Raw genomic sequence first — 21,148 nt, forward strand, 5'->3', positions numbered from 1 at the left:
GGGACTGGGATATACTTGGAGGGGGTTGGTGGGGACTGGGAGGGGACTGGGATGTACTGGGAGGGACTGGGATATACTGGGAGGGGGTTGGGGGGCACTGGGAGGGACTGGGGAGGACTGGGATATACTGGGAAGGGGTTGGGGGGGACTGGGGGGATACTGGGAGGGACTGGGGAGGACTGGGATATACTGGGAGGGGGTTGGGAGGGGGCTAGGAGGGACTGGGGGATACTGGGATATACTGGGAGGGGGTTGGGGGGTACTGGGAGGGGACTACGATGTACTGGAAGAAACTGGAATGTACTGGGAGGGGACTGGGGGGATACTGGGAGGGACTGGGATATACTTGGAGGGGGTTGGTGGGGACTGGGAGGGGACTGGGATGTACTGGGAGGGACTGGGATATACTGGGAGGGGGTTGGGGGGCACTGGGAGGGACTGGGGAGGACTGGGATATACTGGGAAGGGGTTGGGGGGGACTGGGGGGATACTGGGAGGGACTGGGGAGGACTGGGATATACTGGGAGGGGGTTGGGAGGGGGCTAGGAGGGACTGGGGGATACTGGGATATACTGGGAGGGGGTTGGGGGGTACTGGGAGGGGACTACGATGTACTGGAAGAAACTGGAATGTACTGGGAGGGGACTGGGGGGATACTGGGAGGGACTGGGAGGCACTGGGATATACTGGGAGGGGGTTGGGGGGGACTGGGAGGGCACTGGCTTATACTGGGAGGGAACTGGGGTATACTGGGCGGGGACTGGGATGTACTGGGAGGGGACGGGGGAGGGTGTGGGATGGGCTGGGTTATACTGGGAGGGACTGGGAGGGGTTGGGGGGCGACTGGGAGGGACTGGGTTATACTGGGTGGGGACTGGAAGGGACTGGGAGGGACTTTTGGGCTGAAAACCGGCCATTTCGGGAGCTTTTGGGCCGAGAGCCCCTGATTCGGGGGGGTGGCTGGGGCGGGGCGGTGGTTGGTACTGGTTTATTCTGGTTTAAACTGGTCCATACTGGTCTGTACTGGTCTCTACTGGCCTGCGATGGTCCATAGTGGTCCGTACTGGTCCGTACCGGCCCTCACTGGTCCATACTGGCCCACAGGGGCCCGCACTGGTCTATACTGGTCCGTAGCGGCCTTTACTGGTCCGCACTGGTCCATACTGGGCCGCCCAGGCCGGAACTACGTCTCCCATCACCCCCCGCGCCAGAAGCGGGGCGTGTTTCCGCCCCCTTCTCCCCCCCCCCAGCTCCGGAAGTGGGGGCCGTTTCCGGTTCCGGCGGCCGTCGCGTCAGTCCGGCGCCGTCATGGAGGAGCTGGGGCTGCTCGGGGAGAAGGCGCAGGTCGGGGGGAAGGGGGGGGGGGCGCCGCCGGGGGCGGGGGGGCGGCGACACCTTGGGGACCCCCCCCGGGGACCCCCCCACCCCCCGCTACCCAATTTCTAGCTCCCCCCCCCCCCCTTTTACCGGGTCCCCCCCACTCTCCGGGTGTCCCCCTCCCCGAGTCGTTGTTCCCCCCCCGCCCCAACTCTCTGGGTGACCCCCCCCCCCCCCGGATTGTGCCCCCCCCCACCCCTGGGTGTGTGTCCCCCCCCCCCCGGGGTGCTCCCACCCTTGGGTGCCCCCCCCCTCGATCTCTGGGTCTCGTCCCCCCCTCCCCCCCCCACCTCTGCGTGCCCCCCCCGGGTCCCTGGGTGCTCCCCCCCCCCCACCCCTTTGTGGCCCCCCGCCCCCCCGCCTTGGGTGCCTCCCCCAATCTCTGGGTGGCCCCCCCCGGGTGCCCCCCCCTCTCGCCGTGTGCCCCCCCCCCCCCCCCCCCGGATCTCTGTGTGGCCCCCCCGCCCCCCCGATCCCTCGATCTCCGGGTGCCCCCCCCATCCCTGGGTGCTCCCCCCCCCGGTTCCTTCCCCCCCCCTCACTCTGGGTGTCCCGTCCCCCCCCCCCCCCCCCCAGGAGGAGCTGCCAGCGCTGGCCGCCTCCCGCCCCCCCACGGCCTTGTCCTTCCTGGTGCCCGAACCCGAGGACCTGGAGGACCTTTACAGCCGTTACAAGGTGTGTGGGGGGGGGTGTGGGGCACGGGGGGGGGTTGTGGGGCACGGCGGGGGGGGGCTGGAGAAGGTCCGGGTCCAGGTGGGGGAAGGGCCGGGTCCCTCAGGGGAAGGTCCCTCCAGAGAAGGTCCCTCGGGGAAGGTCCCTCGGGGGAAGGTCCCTCAGGGAAGGTCCTTCATAAGAAAGTCCCTCAGGAGAAGGATTCTCAGAAGAAGGTTCCTCATGGGAACGTTCCTCAGGAGAAGGTCCCTCATGGGAAAGTCCACGAGAAGAAAGTCCCTCATGGAAAGGTCCCTCATGGGAAGGTCTTTCGGGGAAGGTCTTTCAGGGGAAGGTCCCTCGGGGGAAGGTCCCTCAGGAGAAGGATTCTCAGAAGAAGGTTCCTCAGGGGAAGGTCCCTCATGGGAAGGTCTTTCAGGGAAGGTCCCTCAGGGGATCGTCTTTCAGGGGAAGGTCCCTCGGGGGAAGGTTCCTCAGGAGAAGGTCCCTTGGGGGAAGGTGCTTCATGGGAAGGTCTATCGGGAGAAGGTCCTTCAGCAGGAGTTTCAAGGGGAGCAGGTTCCTCAGGGGAAGGTTCCTCAGGAGAAGGTCCCTCGGGGGAAGGTGCTTCATGGGAAGGTCTATCGGGAGAAGGTCCTTCAGCAGGAGTTTCAAGGGGAGCAGGTTCCTCAGGAGAAGGTTCCTCAGGGGAAGGTTCCTCAGGAGAAGGTTCCTCAGGAGAAGGTTCCTCAGGAGAAGGTTCCTCAGGAGAAGGTCCCTCGGGGGAAGGTGCCTCATGGGAAGGTCTGTTGGGAGAAGGTCTTTCAGGAGGAGTTTCAAGGGGAGAAGGTTCCTCAGGGGAAGGTCTCTCAGGGGAAGGTCTCTCAGGGGAAGGTCCCTCAGCAGCAGGTCCCTCATGGGAAGGTTCCTCAGGAGAAGGTTCCTCAGGAGGAGTTCCGGGGGGAGCAGGTCCCTCGGGAGCAGGCCCGGGGTGGGACGAGGCCGTCCCTGAGGCCGGTGCCGGTGGCAGAAGCTGCAGCAGGAGCTGGAGTTCCTGGAGGTGCAGGAGGAGTACATCAAGGACGAGCAGAAGAACCTGAAGAAGGAGTTCCTCCACGCCCAGGAGGAGGTGAAGCGCATCCAGAGCATCCCCCTCGTCATCGGCCAGTTCCTGGAGGCCGTCGACCAGAACACCGCCATCGTGGGCTCCACCACCGGTGGGGGGCGGCCGTGGAGCTGGAGGTGGCCACGGGGTGGTGGGGACGTAGGGTTGGAGGTGGCCGTGGGGTGGTGGGGACGTAGGGCTGGAGGTGGCCATGGGGTGGTTGGGGATGGTGGGGACGTAGGGTTGGAGGTGGCCGTGGGGTGGTGGGGACGTAGGGCTGGAGATGGCCATGTGGTGGTGGGGACGTAGGGCTGGAGGTGGCCATGGGGTGGTGGGGACGTAGGTCTGGAGGTGGCCGTGGGGTGGTGGGGCCGTGGGGCTGGAGGCGGCCGTGGGGCTGGACATCAAGGAAGGGTTGGAGGTGGCCATGGGGTGGTGGGGCCATAGGGTTGGAGGTGGCCATGGGGTGGCTATGGGGTGGCCCTGAGGCTGGAGGTGGCCATGGGGCCGTGGGGCTGGACGTGGAGGGCTGGAGGTGGCCATGGAGTGGTTTGATGGGGCCGCAGGGCTGGAGGTGGCCATGGGGCTGTGGGGCTGGACATCAAGGGTTGGAGGTGGCCATGGGGTGGTGAGGGGTGGTGGGGCCGTGGGGCTGGAGGTGGAGGATTGGAGGTGGCCATGGGGTGGTTTGGTGGGGCTGTGGGGCTGGAGGTGGCCATGGGGCTGTGGGGCTGGACATCAAGGGTTGGAGGTGGCCATGGGGTGGTGGCACTGTGGGGCTGGAGGTGGCTGTGGGGTGGTCAGGGGTGGTGGGGATGTAGGGCTGGAGGTGGCCGTGGGGCTGGAGGTGGCCCTGGGGCCGTGGGGCTGGACGTGGAGGGTTGGAGGTGGCCGTGGGGCGGTGGCGCCATGGGGCTGGAGGTGGCCGTGGGGCAGTGCGGGGTGGTGGGGCTGGAGGCGGAGAAGTGAAGGTGGCCGGTGGGGCTGGAGCTGGCCGTGGGGCTGGAGGTGGAGGGTTAGAGGTGGCCGTGGGGCGGTGGCGCCGTGGGGCTGGAGGTGGCCATGGGGCGGCGGTGCCATGGGGCCGAGCTTTGCCTCGTCCCGCCAGGATCCTGTGGGACGTGGTGAGGATGTGGGGATGGACACCAAGACCCCGGTTGGGGGTGGTGGTGGGGTGGTGGGACCACTTGTGGGGCACGTTGTGGGGTGGGGGGGACACGACACCCCCCACGACGACTTGTGGGGCAGGGGAGGGGAGGGGAGGTGACCCCCGGCCGGTGGCTTTTCCGTAGGTTCCAACTACTACGTCCGGATCCTCAGCACCATCGACCGGGAGCTGCTGAAGCCCAACGCCTCGGTGGCCCTGCACAAACACAGCAACGCCCTGGTGGACGTCCTGCCCCCCGAGGCCGACAGCAGCATCATGATGCTCACCTCCGGTAAGGGCTACCAAACCCCCCCCCGGGGCTACCGACCTCCCATGGGCCACCACCACCCACCCGAGGGCCACCAAGCCGGCAGGAACCCCCTGGGTGATGGGACCGAGGAGGTTCTCAAGAGGTTCCTGGGTTCTGTTGCTCACCTCGGGTAGGGCCACCAACCCCCTCCATGGGCTACCAACCCTGCCCCGGGGGCCACCACCTTCCCCTAGGGCCACCAGCCTCCCCTGGGCCACCACCACCCACCCCAGGGCCACCAAGCTGGCAGGAACCCCCTGGGTGGTGGGACCGAGGAGGTTCTTAAGAGGTTCCCGGGTTCTGCTGTTTGTCTCAGGTGGGGCCACCAACACCCCCTGGGGGCCACCACCTTCCCTGGGGCCACCACCCATCCACGGACGAGGTCCCAAGCGATCTTGGGGACAAGGTTGGGGCAGGTTCTTGGTGTCACGTGAGGATGGAAACCCACCACCTGTCTATGGACAAGGTCCCGTGTGACCTTGGGGACGAGGTTGGGGACGAGGTTGGGGCAGGTTCTTGGTGTCACGTGAGGATGGAGACCCACCACCCGTCTATGGACGGGGTCCCAGGTGACCTTGGGGACGAGGTTGGGGCAGGTTCTTGGTGGCACGTGAGGATGGAGACCCACCACCCATCCCCGAGGTTGGACGAGGAATCTCTGGCCCTTGGCCTCACCCAAAGACGAGATCCTGGCCGATGGGTGGTGGGACTCCATCTTCAGAACCCGGGTGACCCGGGGTTCTTCTCCGGTGGCCGCCCCCCTCCGCCCCTCCCCCTCCTCTGATGGGTGGCCGCCGTCTCCTCGCAGACCAGAAGCCGGACGTGATGTACGCGGACATCGGGGGGATGGACATCCAGAAGCAGGAGGTGCGGGAGGCCGTGGAGCTGCCCCTCACCCACTTTGAGCTCTACAAGCAGGTGGGACCTGGTGGCCACCCATGGGTGGCGGGGGGGGGTGGGGGGTGGGGGGGGGACGACACACCACCCACGAGGTCACCTCCAGGTTGTCCCATCCGTGTCCCCTCCCCACCCCCCCGTAGATCGGCATCGACCCCCCCCGGGGTGTCCTCATGTACGGCCCCCCCGGCTGCGGCAAGACCATGTTGGCCAAAGCGGTGGCCCATCACACCACAGGTTGGGGGGGGGAGCACCCGTGGGGGGCTCCTTGGGGGGCTGGTGGGACCCTTGGGGGGGCTGGGGGCACCCATGGGGGGTGGTGGGTTCCTTGGGGGGCTGGTGGGACCCTTGAGGTGATGGGGAGAACCTTGAGCTGGTGGTGGGACCCTTGGATGCTGGTGGGTTCCTTGGGGGGCTGGTGGGACCTTTGGGGTGATGGTGGGACCCTTGGGGGGCTGGGGGCACCCATGGGGGGTGGTGGGTCCCTTGAGGTGGTGGTGCGTTCCTTGGGGGGCTGGTGGGACCCTTGAGGTGATGGGGAGAACCTTGAGGTGGTGGTGGGACCCTTGGGGTGTTGGTGGGTTCCTTGGGGGGCCGAGGACACCCATGGTGGGTGGTGGGACCCTTGGGGTGCTGGTGGGACCCTTGGGGTGCTGGGGGCACCCATGGGGGGTGGTGGGTTGTTTGAGGTGGTGGTGGGTTCCTTGGGGGGCTGGTGGGACCCTTGGGGTGAAGGTTGGTTCCTTGGGGTGCTGAGGACACCTGTGGTGGGTGGTGGGTTCCTGGAGGAGCTGGTGGGTTCCTGAGGGTGGTGGGGAGAACCTTGGGGTGCTGGTGGGTTCCTGGAGGTGCTGGTGGGACCCTTGGGGTGCTGAGGACACCCATGGGGGGTGGTGGGTTCCTGGAGGTGCTGGTGGGACCCTTGGGGTGCTGGGGGCACCCATGGTGGGTGGTGGGTTCCTGGAGGAGCTGGTGGTTTCCTGAGGGTGATGGGGAGAACCTTGGGGTGCCGGTGGGTTCCTTGGGGTTCTGGTGGCCGTGGGAAGTCTGGGGGTGCTCCCTGGGGGGCCACCCCACCCCCCCCCCCCACCCAGAGGCAAGGTGCCAGCCCCGGTGGGTGCCCCCCCCCCACCTCCAGCCGCCTTCATCCGGGTGGTGGGCTCGGAGTTCGTGCAGAAGTACCTGGGGGAGGGGCCCCGCATGGTGCGCGACGTCTTCCGCCTGGCCAAGGAGAACGCGCCCGCCATCATCTTCATCGACGAGATCGACGCCATCGCCACCAAGCGCTTCGACGCCCAGACCGGGGGTGAGGGGGGACGCCCGGGACCTCCTGGGGCTGGGGTTAGAGCCAGGAACCCCCTGGAGAACCTCGTGGTGGGGTTCCGGGACCTCCTGGGGCTGGGGTTGGAGTCAGGAACCCCTCGGAGAACCTCGTGGTGGGGGTCTGGGTCCTCCTGGGGCTGGGGTTGGAGTCAGGAACCCCCCGGAGAACCTCGTGGTGGGGGTCTGGGTCCTCCTGGGGCTGGGGTTGGAGTCAGGAACCCGTTGGAGAACGTCGAGGTGGGGTTCCAGGACCTCTTGGGTGATCTTCGGGGCTGGGGTTGTGGGTCAGGAACCCCCTGGAGACCCTCGTGGTGGGGTTTCAGGACCTGCTGGGGCTGGGGTTGGAGTCAGGAACCCCTGGAGAACCTCGTGGTGGGGTTTCAGGACCTGTTGGGGCTTGGGTGGGGGTTAGGAACCCCCTGGAGAACCTTCTGGTGGGTTTTTAGGACCTGTTGGGGCTTGGGTGGGGGTTAGGAACCCCCTGGAGAACCTCGTGGTGGGGGTCTGGGTCCTCCTGGGGCTGGGGTTGGAGTCAGGAACCCCCCGGAGAACCTCGTGGTGGGGTTTCGGGACCTCCTGGGGCTGGGGTTGGAGTCAGGAACCCATTGGAGAACCTCGTGGTGGGGTTCCAGGACCTCTTGGGTGATCTTCAGGGCTTGGGTGGGGGTCAGGAACCCTCTGGAGAACCTCGTGGTGGGGTTCCAGGATCTTTTGGGTGATCTTCGGGGCTTGGGTGATGGTCAGGGACCCCCTGGAGAACCTCGTGGTGGGGTTCCAGGACCTCTTGGGTGATCTTTGGGGCTGGGTTTGGGGGTCAGGAACCCCCTGGAGACCCTCGTGGTGGGGTTCCAGGACCTCCTGGGGTTGGGGTTGGAGTCAGGAACCCCTGGAGAACCTCGTGGTGGGGTTCCAGGACCTCTTGGGTGATCATCAGGGCTTGGGTGGGGGTCAGGAACCCTCTGGAGACCCTCGTGGTGGGGCTCTAGTACTTCCTGGTGGTCCCGGGAGCTTGGCTGTGGGTCAGGAACCCCCTGGAGAACCTCATGGTGGGGTTCTGGGACCTTCTGGTGTCCCATGGTCTTTGGGTGGTCCCCCCAGCCATGGGTGGGGTCAGTCCCGGAGGGTCCTTGGGAGGGTGGTGGGTGCTGGTGGAGAAGGTCTCGGCACCCACCCCCCTACCCGTCATGTCCCCCCCCTGCAGCTGACCGGGAGGTTCAGCGCATCCTCCTGGAGCTCCTCAACCAGATGGACGGCTTCGACCAGAACGTCAACGTCAAGGTGAGGGGGCCCGGGGGGGGAGGGTGGGGCGGGGCCAAGGGTGCTGGTGGGTCCCATGGGTGCTATGGGGGTCCCTTGGGTGCTGGTGGGTTCCTCGGGGTGTTGGTGGGTCCCATGGGTGCTATGGAGGTCCCTTGGGTGCCGGTGGTTCCTCAGGGTGCTGGTGGGTTCCTTGAGGTTCTCGGTGGGTTCCTCGGGGTGCTGGTGGGTCCCATGGGTGCTATGGGGGTCCCAAGGGTGCTGGGGGGTCCCATGGGTGCTGTGGGGGTCCCAAGGGTGCTGGTGGGTTCCTTGGGGTGCTGGGGGCTCCATGAAGTACTGGTGGGTCCCATGGATGCTATGGGGGGGTCCCAAGGGTGCGGGTGGGTTCCTTGAAGTTCTTGTGGGTTCCTCGGGGTGCTGGTGGGTTCCTGGAGGTGCTGGTGGGTCCCATGGGTGCTATGGGGGTCCCAAGGGTGCTGGTGGGTTCCTTGAGGTGCTGGTGGGTCCCATGGGTGCTATGGGGGTCCCAAGGGTGCTGGTGGGTTCCTTGAGGTGCTGGTGGGTCCCATGGGTGCTATGGGGGTCCCAAGGGTGCTGGTGGGTCCCTTGAGACGTTGGTGGACTCCATGAGATGCTGATGGGTCCCATGGGTGCTATGGGGGTCCCTTGGGTGCTGGTGGTTCCTCGGGGTGCTGGTGGGTTCTTTGAAGTTCTCAGTGGGTTCCTCAGGGTGCTGGTGGGTTCCTTGGAGTGCTGGTGGACTCTATGAGATGTTGGTGGGTCCCATGGGTGCTGTGGGGCTCCCAAGGGTGCTGGTGGGTTCCTTGGGGTGTTGGTGGGCTCCATGAGATGCTGGTGGGTCCTTGGGGTCCTGGGGTCCCATGGGTGCTATGCGGGGGTCCCATGGGTGCTATGGGGGCGGGGGTCCCTTGAGGCGTTGGTGGTTCCCTTGAGGTTCTCGGCGGGTTCCTCGGGGTGCTGGTGAGTTCCCTGAGGTTCCGGTGGATCCCGTGGGTCGGGTAGTGGTTGCACCACCATGACGGTGACGCCCATGTGACCCTTCCCCACCGTCCCCAGGTGATCATGGCCACCAACCGGGCGGACACCTTGGACCCGGCCCTGCTCCGTCCCGGCCGCCTGGACCGGAAAATCGAGTTCCCGCTGCCCGACCGGCGCCAGAAACGACTCATCTTCTCCACCATCACCGGGAAGATGAACCTCTCCGAGGAGGTCGACCTCGAGGACTGTATCCAGGGAGGCAGCGGGGGCAGGGCGGGAGGGGGGACACCACCTGGGGGTGGGGGTGGGGGGGATCCCGGCAGGCTGGGGCCGACGGGAAGGTTGGGAGATGGCAGGGTTGGGGACCTCGTGGAGACACCAGGAAGGGCCAAGGGGGGTGACAAGGGAGGGTTGGGGATGCCGTGGGGCCATCGGGGAGCTCCAAGGAGACGGCAGGGTTGGGGACGTCATGGGGGCTTCGGGGCCACCGAGGAGATGTCAGGGTTGGGGACACCAAGGAGATGTCGGGGTTGGGGACACCATGGGGACATCAGGACCCCCAAGGAGATGTCAGGGTTGGGGACACCAAGGAGATGTCGGGGTTGGGGACACCATGGGGACATCAGGACCCCCAAGGAGATGTCAGGGTTGGGGACACCAAGGAGATGTCGGGGTTGGGGACACCATGGGGACATCAGGACCCCCAAGAAGATGTCAGGGTTAGGGACACCAAGGAGATGTCGGGGTTGGGGACACCATGGGGACATCAGGGACTTGAGGGACCATTGGGGACACCATGGGGACATCAGGAACCCCAAGGAGATGTCGGGGTTGGGGACACCATGGGGACATCGGGGACCCTCAAGGAGACGTCAGGGTTGGGGACACCATGGGGACATCGGGGACTTGAGGGGCCATTGAGAACACCATGGGGACATCGGAGACCCTCAAGGAGACGTCAGGGTTGGGGACACCATGGGGACATCGGGGACTTGAGGGGCCATTGAGAACACCTTGGGGACATCGGGGACCCTCAAGGAGACGTCAGGGGTGGGGACACCATGGGGACATTGGGAACCCGAAGGAGACGTCAGGGTTGGGGACACCAAGGAGACGTCGGGGTTGGGGACACCACGGGGACATCAAGAACCCCAAGGAGACGTCGGGGTTGGGGACACCATGGGGACACGGGGGACTCGAGCGTCCACTGGGGACGCCGTGGGGACATCGGGACCCCCAAGGAGACGCCGGGCGGGGGGGAGGGGACGCCGTGGCGGTGGCCGCTCCCTTTTTCCTTCACCCTTGTCCCAAGACGTGGCGCGGCCGGACAAGATCTCGGGGGCCGACATCAACTCCATCTGCCAGGAGGTGGGTGACGCCGCCGGGGGTGGGGGTGGGGGGTGGGGGAGGTGACAAGGTGGGGGAGGGGTGACGCGGTGTGTCCCCATCCCCCGCAGGGTGGCATGTTGGCCGTGCGGGAGAACCGCTACATCGTCCTGGCCAAGGACTTCGAGAAGGCCTACAAGACGGTCATCAAGAAGGACGAGCAGGAGCACGAGTTCTACAAGTGACCCCCGTCCCCCGGGGGACGACGGGGGACACCCCGCTGTCACCCGCCCCCGCCCCCACCCGCCCCGGCTCCAATAAAAGGTCACTCCACCCCCGTCTGCTTCGGGGCGCAGGGACGGACGTGGGGGGCGACCTTGGGGACATCTTGGGGATGTCTGTGGGGGCATCCCTGGGGACGTGGGGGTGAGCTTGGGGACGTCTGTGGGGACATCTTTGGGGACATCCTTGGGGACGTGGGGGTGATGTTGGGGACGTCTGTGGGGACATCTTTGGGGATATCTTTGGGGATATCCTTGGGCACGTCTTTGGGGACGTGTGGGAGACCCTGGGGACATCCTTGGGGACGTGGGGGTGACCTTGGGGACATCTGTGGGGACATCCTTGGGGACGTCTTTGGGGACATGGGGGTGACCTTGGGGACGTCTATGGGGACATCTTTGGGGACATCCTTGGGGACATGGGGGTGATGTTGGGGACATCTGTGGGGACATCCTTGGGGACACCTTTGGGGACGTGTGGGTGACCCTGGGGACATCCTTGGGGACGTGGGGGTGACCTTGGGGACGTCTGTGGGGACATCGTTGGGGACGTCTTTGGGGACATGGGGGTGACCTTGGGGGCGTCTATGGGGACATCCTTGGGGACGTGGGGGTGATGTTGGGGACATCTATGGGGACATCCTTGGGGACACCTTTGGGGACGTGTGGGCGACCCTGGGGACATCCTTGGGGACGTGGGGGTGACCTTGGGGACATCCTTGGGGACATGGGGGTGACCTTGGGAACGTCTATGGGGACATCTTTGGGGACATCCTTGGGGACGTGGGGGTGATGTTGGGGACATCTGTGGGGACATCCTTGGGGACGCCTTTGGGGACGTGTGGGCGACCCTGGGGACATCCTTGGGGACGCCTTTGGGGACGTGGGGGTGACCTCGGGGACGTCTGTGGGGACATCCTTGGGGATGCCTTTGGGGACGTGGGGGTGACCTTGGGGACATCCTTGGGGACGTGTGGGGGGACATCTTTGGGGACACGGCAACGTCTTTGAGGACATCTTGAGGACACCCTTGGGGACACCTTGGGGACAACCTTGGGGGTGTGGAAATGTCCTTGAGGACACCTTGGGGACACGGGGACATCCTTGGGGACGTGGGGACATCCTTCGGGACGTCTGTGGGGGCATCTTTGGGGACACGGCGACATCTTTGAGGACATGTTGGGGACGTGGGGACACCTTGGGGACGTGGGGATAACCTTGGGGGCATGGAAGTGTCCTTCGGGACATCTTTGAGGACGTGGGGACATCCTTGGAGACGTCTGTGGGGACATCTCTGGGGACATGGTGATGTCATTGGGGACATGGTGACATCTTGGGGACATGGGGACACCCTCGGGGACACCTTGGGGACGTGGGGACAACCTTGGGGACATGCGGGCAACCTTGGGGACGTCTGTGGGGGCATCTTTGGGGACATGGCGACGTCTTTGAGGACACCTTGGGGACGTGGGGACACCTTGGGGACGTGGGGACATGGGGACATCTTTGGGGACGTGGGGGACAACCTTGGGGACATCTTGGGGACATCTGTGGGGCATCTTTGGGGACATGGGGACACCTTGGGGACGTGGGGACACCCTCGGGGACACCTTGGGGACGTGGGGACAACCTTGGGGACATGGAAACGTCCTTGGGGACATCTTGGGGGACACGGGGACATCTTTGAGGACATCTTGGGGACGTGGGGACGCCCTCGGGGACACCTTGGGGACATGGAAACATCCTTGGGGACATCTTTGGGGACATGGGGACATCCTTGGGGACACCTTGGGGACATCCTTGGGGACGTCCTTGGGGATGCCGGGGGTGGCCTTGAGGACACAGGGGTGGCCTTTGGAGACCCGGGGGGGCCCTTGGGGACATTTTTTTTGGGGGGGGGTGGTGGTGGGGGTGGGGGTGTCTCAGGCCACGCCCCTCGTTACGTCACGCCCCGCCCCAAAGCGCCGCAGTGCGCCGGGAGCGATCGCGGCCGAAGCCGGCCCGAGCGGAGCCGGAAAGAGCCGAAAAGAGCCGAAAGGAGCCGAACCCGGCGCCGATCGCGGCCGACCCGAACCCGGCCCGAGCGGAGCCGGAAAAAACCGAAAGGAGCCGAACGCGAACCGGAGCCGCGGCCGAACCCGATCGGGGCCGCAAGTAGCCGAACGGAGCCGAACCCGGCCCGAACCCGACGCCGAGCGGAGCCGAACCCGACACTGATCGCGACCGAACCCGAACCGAACCCACCTCCCCCCCCCCCGCCCCGAGCCCTGAGCCTCTCCACGGGCCCGGCCATGCCCTGAACCGCCCCCCCCCCACCTTCCCCCCCCCCGCCCCGAAACCCATCGTGTCCGTCCCCCCCCCCACCCCCTCCCCCCCCCGCGAGGGACCCAGGCGTCCGGCGGGGGAGGGGCCCATGGGGCGGCGGGGGGCGCTGAGGCACCCGAACCGGGACGAAAAGAAACGAAAACAGACAAACTAGAGACGAAAAGAACCGAACCGGGCCGGAAAGAACCGAACCGGGCCGGAAAGAACCGAACCGGACCGGAAGGAGCCGAACCGGACCGGAAGGAGTCGAACCGGGCCCCGAACCCGGGCCCGAACCGGGTCCGCCATGTTGTCCCCCGGCCTCTCGCTCCTCCTCGGCCTCCTCATGGGTGAGTGCGGCCGGGACGGGACCCCCCCCTCCGTGTCCCCTGACCCCCCCCCAATGTCCCCTGTCCCCCCCCCCGGTGTCCCCTGACCCCCCCCAATGTCCCCTGTCGCCCCCCCGAGTCCCTTGTCGTCCCTCCCGCAGTGTCCCCTCAACCCTCAGTGTCCCCTGACCGCCCCCCCCCAAAGTGTCACCCCCCCCATAACGTCCCCTGCCACCCCCCCCCCAAATGTCGCCTGTCCCGTCGTCGCCCCCACCCCCACCCCAGTGCCACCCCCGCTGTCCCCTTCCCGGCCCCTGTCACCTCCGCAGTGTCACCCTGCCCCCCCCCCCGCGGTGTCACCTGTCCCTGCCGCAGTCCCAGTGCCACCCCCCCCCCACAAGTGCCACCGCAGTGCCCTCCCCCCCCCAAAAGTGCCACCAGGGTCTTCTGTCCCCCCCCCGCAAAGTGTCCCCAGGCCCCCCCCCCCAAAGTGCCACCAGTGGCCCCCGACCCCCCCTCGGTGTCCCCTCTCCCCCCCTCAAAATTGCCACCGCAGCGTCCCCAGCCCCCCCCCAGACTGTCACCAGTGTCCCCTGCACCCCCCCCCGGCTGCCACCGCAGTGTCCTCTGCCCCCCCCCAAGTGTCCCCTGGCTCCCCCCCCCCTCCCCCAAGTGCCACCGCAGTGTCCCCACTGTCCCCTCCCCCCCCCCCCCCCAAGTGTCCCCTGGCCCCCCTGCAAAGTGCCACCGGAGTCCCCAGGGCCCCCCCCCAAACTGTCACCAGTGTCCCCTGACCCCCCCTAGTGTCCCTTGTCCCGTCCCCCCCCCAAGTGCCACTGCAGTGTCTCCTGGACACACCCCCCCTCGCGAAGTGCCACCAGTGTCCCCTGTCCCCCTCAGTGTCCCCTGTCCCCCCCCGAAATGTCCCCTGTCCCATCTGGGGGGGTCTCCCCCGCCCTGGGGTGTCCCCCGTGTCCGTCCCCCCCCGAGTCCCCACCACCCCATGGTGACCCCCGTGTCCCCCCCCCGTGTCCCCACCACTCCAGGGTGTCCCCAATGTCCCCCCCACGGGGTCCCCCCACCCCGTGGTGACCCCCGGGTCCCCCCCCCGGGTCCCCACCACCCCGCAGTGTCCCCAGTGCCCCCCCCCCGAGTCCCCACCATCCTGGGATGTCCCTAATGTGTCCCCCCCCCGGGTCCCCCCACACCTTGGTGACCACAGTGTCCCCCCCCCCAGGTCCCCCCACCCCGGGGTGACTCCCGTGTCCCCCCCCAGCGGGTCCCCACCACCCCGGCGTGTCCCCAGTCCCCCCCCCTCCGTGTCCCCCCACCCTGTGGTGACCCCAGTGTGTCCCCCCCGGGTCCCCCTGCCCCTTGGTGACCCCCGTGTCCCCCCCACCATGTCCCCACCACCCCAGGGTGTCCCCAATACCCCCTCCCCGTGTCCCCCTGCCCTGGGATGTCCCCAATGTTCCCCCCCCCGGGTCCCCCCGCCCCGTGGTGACCCCCGTGTGTGTCCCCCCTCTCCAGCCGGGGGGGCGCGGGGGGGGTGCGTGGAGGTGGACGCGGGGACGGAGGCGGTGCTGGGGGAGCCCTTCCGCCTGCTCTGCATCGCCTGCAAGCGCCGCAGCGAGACCCCGGCCGAGGCCCAGAGCGAGTGGTTCTTCCGCCCCGAGGGCGCCCCCGAGTTCCAGAAGGTGCTGGGAGGGACTGGGAGGCGCTGGGGGGCACTGGGAGGCATTGGGGGGGCTCTGGGAGGCACTGGGAGGGACTGGGAGGCACTGGGAGGAGGACTGGGAAGGACTGGGAGGGACTGGGAGGCCCTGGGGGCGCTCTGGGAGGCACTGGGGGGGCACTGGGAAGGACTGGGGAGGCACTGGGAGGGACTGGGAAGGACAGGGGGGGCAGTGGGAGGCCCTGGGAGGGACTGGGCGGCCACTGGGAGGCGCTGGGAGGGACTGGGAGGGGGGCTGGCAGGCACTGGGGGGCACTGGGTGTTACTGGGAGGCACTGGGGGCCACTGGGGGTTACTGAGGAGATGCTAAAGGCTACTGGGGAGGTGGCGGGGGGCACTGGGTGGCTACTGGGAGGCACTGGGGAGCTACTGGGAGGCACTGGGGAGATGCTGGGGGATACTGGGAGGCAGTGGAGAGCTACTGGGAGGTGCTGGGAATATGCTGGGGGATACTGGGAGGCACTGGGGGACACTGAGGAACTACTGGGAGGCACTGGGAGCTACTGGGTGCTACTGGGAGCTACTGGGGGTTACTGAGCAGATACTAAAGGCTACTGGGGAGGTGGCGGGGGGCACTGGGTGGTTACTGGGAGGCACTGGGGAGCTACTGGGGTGCACTGGGAGCTTCTGGGAGGCACTGGGGAGGCACTGGGGGTTACTGAGGAGATGCTAAAGGCTACTGGGGAGGTGGCGGGGGGCACTGGGGGGCTACTGTGAGGCACTGGAGAGATGCTGGGGGATACTGGGAGGCACTGGGGAGATGCTGGGGGATACTGGGAGGCACTGGGGGGCACTGGGGAGCTACTGGGGTGTGCTGGGAGCTACTGGGAGGCACTGGGGGTTACTGAGCAGATACTAAAGGCTACTGCGGAGGTGGCGGGGGACACTGGGGAGCTACTGGGAGGCACTGGGAGCTACTGGGAGGCACTGGGTGCTACTGGGAGGCACTGGGGGTTACTGAGGAGATGCTAAAGGCTACTGGGGAGGTGGCGGGGGGCACTGGGGGGCTACTGAGAGGTACTGGGGAGATGCTCGGGGATACTGGGAGGCACTGGGGAGCTACTGGGGTGTGCTGGGAGCTACTGGGAGGCACTGGGGGTTACTGAGCAGATACTAAAGGCTACTGGGGAGGTGGCGGGGGACACTGGGGAGCTACTGGGAGGCACTGGGTGCTACTGGGAGGCACTGGGGGTTACTGAGGAGATGCTAAAGGCTACTGGGGAGGTGGCGGGGGGCACTGGGGGGCTACTGAGAGGTACTGGGGAGATGCTCGGGGATACTGGGAGGCACTGGGGAGCTACTGGGGTGTGCTGGGAGCTACTGGGAGGCACTGGGGGTTACTGAGCAGATACTAAAGGCTACTGGGGAGGTGGCGGGGGACACTGGGGAGCTACTGTGAGGCACTGGGTGCTACTGGGAGGCACTGGGGGTTACTGAGGAGATGCTAAAGGCTACTGGGGAGGTGGCGGGGGGCACTGGGGGGCTACTGAGAGGTACTGGGGAGATGCTGGGGGACACTGGGAGGCACTGGGGAGCTACTGGGGTGTGCTGGGAGCTACTGGGAGGCACTGGGGGCTACTGGGGGTTATTGAGGAGATGCTAAAGGCTACTGGGGAGGTGGCGGGGGGCACTGGGGAGCTACTGGGAGGTACTGTGTAGATGCTGGGGTATACTGGAAGGCACTGGGAGGCACTGGGAAGCTACTGGGGTGTGCTGGGAGCTACTGGGGTGTGCTGGGTGCTATTGGGAGGCACTGGGGGCTACTGGGGGTTATTGAGGAGATACTAAAGGCTACTAGGGAGGTGGTGGGGAGCACTGGGGAGCTACTGGTAGCTACTGGGAGCCACTGGTGTGTTATCCCCCCCTTCAGATCCTGCACTACAGCCCGGAGGAGGGGCAGTGGGTGGCCCCGGGCCCCTTCGCGGGGCTGCTGGCCTGGAACGGCTCGCGGGGCACGCGGGACCTGCAGGACCTGTCGCTGTGGTTGGCGGCCGTGGGGCGGCCCCACGCCGGGCTCTACATCTGCCGCCTGCGCCGCAACCTCACCTTCGAGGGCTACGTCTACAGCCTGGCCCGCAACAAGACCCTGCGCCTGGCCGTCGTCGACACCGGTGGGCGGGGCCTCGAGGGGGCGGGGCTTGGGCTGGGCGGGGCCGGGGTGGGGCTCAGGGAGGGGAGGGGGCATGGGGATGAGGAGGGATATGGAGAATAGGAAGGGTCTGGGGGGGGCGTGGCCTGGGGAAGGGGGCGTGGTTTGGGGTGGACGGGAGCCTCCAGGGGCGGGGCTTGGGTGGGCGGGGCCTCTGGGGGCGGGGCTTGGGGTGGGCGGGGCCGGGGTGGGGCTCGGGAGGGGAGGGGGCATGGGGGTTGGGGAGGGCTATGGGGAATAGGAGGTGTCTGGGGGGCGTGGCTTGGGGAAGGGGGCGTGGTTTGGGGTGGACGGGAGGCTCCGGGGCGGGGCTTGGGTGGGCGGGGCCTCTGGGGGCGGGGCTTGTGGTGGGTGGGGCTCAGGGAGGGGAGGGGGCATGGGGGTTGGGGAGGGCTATGGGGAATAGGAGGGGTCGGGGGCGTGGCTTATGGGAGGGAGGGGCCTTTGGGGGCGGGGCTTGGGGGGTGGGCCCTCTGGGGGCGGGGCTTGGGGTGGGCGGGGCCGGGGTGGGGCTCAGGGTGGGGAGGGGGCATGGGGGTTGGGGAGGGCTATGGGGAATAGGAAGGGTCTGGGGGGGCGTAGCTTGGGGAAGGGGGCGGGGCTTAGCTGTGGGAGGGGCTTAGGGGCGGGGCTTGGAGGTGAGAACCCTCTGGGGGCGGGGCTTGGGGTGGGCGGGGCAGGGGTGGGGCTCGGGGAGGGGAGGGGGCATGGGGGTTGGGGAGGGCTACGGGGTGTAGGAGGGGGCTGGGGGCGTGGCTTGGGGAAGGGGGCGGGGCTTAGGTGTGGGAGATGCCTCAGGGGGCGGGGCTTAAAGGGCTGGGGGCGGGGCTTAAAGGGCTGGGGGTGGGGCTCGGGGAGGGGAGGGGGCCGCAGGATCTGAGGGACTACGGGGTGTAGGAGGGGGCTGGGGGCGTGGCTTGGGCTGGGGGGCGTGGTTTAGGGATGGGCGTGGCTTGCCCTGGTAGCCGCCGGTTCAAGTCCCGGCCCCGGCAGCATCCCGGGGGGGGGAGTCATGGCTTGGGCGGGAGGGGTCGTGCTTCACCCAGAGGGGGGGCGTGGCTTGATTCGTGGTGGGCGTGGCTTGTCAGGGGTGGGGCGTGGCTTCCCCTGGGAGCTGCCGGTTCGAGTCCCGGCCCCGGCAGCGCCCCGGGTTGTGGCGGGGGGAGAGGGGGGTGGGGGGGGCGCGTGTCTCTCCTTGAGCGGGGCGTGGCTGGGTTGGGGGGTTGGGCGTGGCACGCCGGGCAGGGCGTGGTCTGACGGGCGTGCCCGGCAGCGCGGCGGGACCTGGCCTCCATCGTCTCGGAGATCCTGATGTACGTCCTCATCGTGGTGCTCACCCTCTGGCTGGCGGCCGAGATGCTCTACTGCTACCGCAAGGTGGCGGCCGCCGCCCCGCCCCCCGACAGCGCGTGAGTGGGCGGGGCCTGAGGAGGGGGGGCGGGGCCTGAGGAGGGAGGGGGGGGAAGCAGACAGGGCTTGAGGGGGCGGGGCTTGGGCAGGGGGCGGGGCCTGAGGAGGGGGCAGGGGAAGGGGTGGGGGGCGGGGGCTGAGAAGGGGTTGGGGCTTGAGGAGGGGGCGGGGCCTGCGGGGGGCGTGGCTTGGGCAGGGGGCGTGGCTTGGGCAGGGGGCGTGGCCTGGGAAGGGGCTGGGGTTGAAGGGGCGGGGGGCGGGGCTGAGGGGGCGTGGTCTGCGGGGGCGGGGCTTGAGGGGCGGGGCCTGAGGGGGTGGGGCGGGGCTTAGGAGAGGGGCGGGGCCTAGAGGGGTGGGGGAAGGGGACAGGGCTGGAGGGGGCGGGGCTTAGGAGGGGCGGGGATGAGCCGGAGGGGGCGGGGCCTCGCGGGGAGGGGGGCGGGGCTTGGGAGGGCGGGGCCTCTTGGCCAGGCCTAGGCCAGGCGAGGGGGCGTGGCCTCAGGGAAGGGGGCGGGGCCTCGGGGAAGGGGGCGGGGCCTGGGGAGGGTTCTTGGGGCATTAGAAAGGGGGCGTTGGGGGGGGGTTCTAAAGGGGGGCACTGGGGGAGTTTGGGGGGGGCAAGAGGGGGCCGTGGGGAGCTGTGGGGCGCCGTGGGGCCACCCCCGCCCCACCGTGCCCCCCATATTTCCCTTCCCCCCCCCCCCCCCCCCCCCCCCCTTCCCCCCAGCTCGGAGTACCTGGCCATCACCTCGGAGAGCAAGGAGAACTGCGCCGGGGTGCAGGTGGCCGAGTAGCCCCCCCCCCCCAACTTGTGGGTCTGCCCCACACCGCGCCCCCCCCTGCAATAACCCCCCCCCCGGGGGGGGCGGCTTCCCCCCCCACCCCCCCCCCCCCCAACCCTGCCGCCTCCAGCACCCCCCAACCATCGCACGGACACGCACGGCCGCGACCCACATCTGTGGGGTGACCCACAAGCGTAGAGGGGAGCCAGGCATCCGGGACCCGCATCTGAGGGGGGGCGAAGCCCGGGGAAGGACCCAGACGTTCGGGCCCCGCATCTATGGGGTGGCCCCCGCATCCCCCCCCCACCCCCACCCCAGCCAGGACCCACAAGTGAGAATGAAACCAGCATCTGGGCCCCACATCTATGGGGCGAAGCGGTAGAAGGACCTGGATGTTCGGGCCCCGCATCTATGGGGCGAAGCCCAGGAGGGACCCAGGCGTCTGGGCCCCACGTCTATGGGGTGACCCCTCCCCAGGGAAGGACCCAGGCATCTGGGCCCCACAAGTGAGAATGGACCCAGGTGTTCGGGCCCCACATCTGTGGGGCGAAGCCCAGGAGGGACCCAGGCGTCTGGGACCCACAACTATGGGGTGACCCCCCCCCAACCCAGGAGGGACCCAGGCATCTGGGCCCCACATCTATGGGGCACCCCCCACCCGCCCCCCCAAGAAGGACCCGCCTGCCCGGGCCCCAGACCCAGCACCCAAACCCCCCACTTCCCCCCCCCCCACATTGTCGGGGTGTCCGTCCCGTCCCCCCCACCTTTGCATGGGCACGAGCCGCTTTGCCGTTGAGTTTTGGGGCGAAAAAGCCCCTTTTTGGGGGCAAAACCCCCTTTGCGGGGGGAGCACAAAAAAAAGTAAAAAAGCGCCCCTTTTTTTGGGGAAAAAAAGCCCCTTTTTGGGGCCGCGGGGAGGGGAGGGGGTGGGGGGGGTCGGGCAATAAAACCTGCGCGGGACCCGCCCTTCCTTCCCCCCCCCCCCCCCCCCCGCCCTCTTTTTTTGGGGTGAAAAACCCCGAAATCGGGGTCCCGAAAGGGGCAAGCGCTGGAGGGGGCTGGGGGGAGGGGGGAAGGGGGCGGGGCATGCAAATGAGGGGCATGCAAATGAGCGCGATGCAAATGAGCCACACGCCAATTAAAGGCCTGCACATGAAGCACCCGCGGGACCCGCGCTGTATGCAAATGAGGGGGGGCCGGCATGCAAATGAGGCGCCGGGCACCGCCCACCGGCCCTCCCGCGCGGGGCGAGGCCACGCCCACTGGGCTCAGGCCACGCCCCCTCCCCCCCGCGGGGGTCGGTTTTGGGGCTCAATCGGGGGATTTTGGGGGCAAAAAAAGGGGGGGGGGGGCGGCGGTGACGCAATGGGGAGCGGGGTAGTGACGTAGGGGGGGCCGGGGGTGGGGTGGGGGGATTTTGGGGCTAAATTCGAGGATTTTGGGGGGGGTTCGGGGGCGGGGGGGGTGGGTTTGGGGTAAAAATTCCAGGATTTGGGGGCTCAAGGGATCGGTTTTGGGGTGAAATTGAAGGATTTTGGGGGTTCGGGGAGGGGGATTTCTTGGGGTAAAAATTGGAGGATTTTGGGGGGGGGGGGTTTGGGGGAGGAGTTGGGGGCCCAATTTTGGGGAGGGGGGGGTTCGGGGGCCGGTTTTGGGGCTAAAACGGGGGAATTTGGGGCTCGGGACAGTTTTGGGGTGAAACCGGAGGATTTTTGGGGTGAAACCGGAGGGTTTGGGGGATTCGGGGGGGGGGTGTGGAGATT

The 21,148-nt window shown here is 67.8% G+C and overlaps 2 protein-coding genes across 2 annotated transcripts; both read left to right on the forward strand.

The window, feature by feature from the left end:
* Positions 1-1,257: 1,257 nt before the first annotated feature.
* On the forward strand, positions 1,258-10,729 carry LOC141737085 (26S proteasome regulatory subunit 6B). The gene is made up of 11 exons (XM_074571699.1): positions 1,258-1,344; positions 1,954-2,052; positions 3,059-3,245; positions 4,426-4,572; positions 5,399-5,508; positions 5,631-5,724; positions 6,626-6,793; positions 8,012-8,088; positions 9,148-9,316; positions 10,382-10,437; positions 10,527-10,729. The coding sequence occupies exons 1-11, from the start codon at positions 1,309-1,311 to the stop codon at positions 10,638-10,640; spliced, it is 1,257 nt and encodes a 418-aa protein (XP_074427800.1). The 5' UTR covers positions 1,258-1,308; the 3' UTR covers positions 10,641-10,729.
* A 2,336-nt stretch (positions 10,730-13,065) lies between these two features.
* On the forward strand, positions 13,066-20,036 carry SCN1B (sodium voltage-gated channel beta subunit 1). Its single transcript, XM_074571697.1, has 5 exons — positions 13,066-13,330; positions 14,840-15,006; positions 16,915-17,155; positions 18,467-18,602; positions 19,331-20,036. The coding sequence occupies exons 1-5, from the start codon at positions 13,288-13,290 to the stop codon at positions 19,395-19,397; spliced, it is 654 nt and encodes a 217-aa protein (XP_074427798.1). The 5' UTR covers positions 13,066-13,287; the 3' UTR covers positions 19,398-20,036.
* Positions 20,037-21,148: the final 1,112 nt, after the last annotated feature.

This window comes from Larus michahellis, unplaced genomic scaffold (genome assembly GCF_964199755.1).
Source record: "Larus michahellis unplaced genomic scaffold, bLarMic1.1 SCAFFOLD_422, whole genome shotgun sequence".
NCBI lineage: Eukaryota > Metazoa > Chordata > Aves > Charadriiformes > Laridae > Larus > Larus michahellis.

Bases quoted from the DNA above. Each gene is read 5' to 3' on its own strand.
- LOC141737085 (XM_074571699.1), top strand. From the start codon at position 1,309: ATGGAGGAGCTGGGGCTGCTCGGGGAGAAGGCGCAG. The intron at 2,053-3,058 runs GTGTGTGGGGGG...TGCCGGTGGCAG, and splicing joins ACCTTTACAGCCGTTACAAG to AAGCTGCAGCAGGAGCTGGA. The intron at 3,246-4,425 runs GTGGGGGGCGGC...GCTTTTCCGTAG, and splicing joins CATCGTGGGCTCCACCACCG to GTTCCAACTACTACGTCCGG.
- SCN1B (XM_074571697.1), top strand. From the start codon at position 13,288: ATGTTGTCCCCCGGCCTCTCGCTCCTCCTCGGCCTCCTCATGG. The intron at 13,331-14,839 runs GTGAGTGCGGCC...CCCCCTCTCCAG, and splicing joins CCTCCTCGGCCTCCTCATGG to CCGGGGGGGCGCGGGGGGGG. The intron at 17,156-18,466 runs GTGGGCGGGGCC...CGTGCCCGGCAG, and splicing joins CCTGGCCGTCGTCGACACCG to CGCGGCGGGACCTGGCCTCC.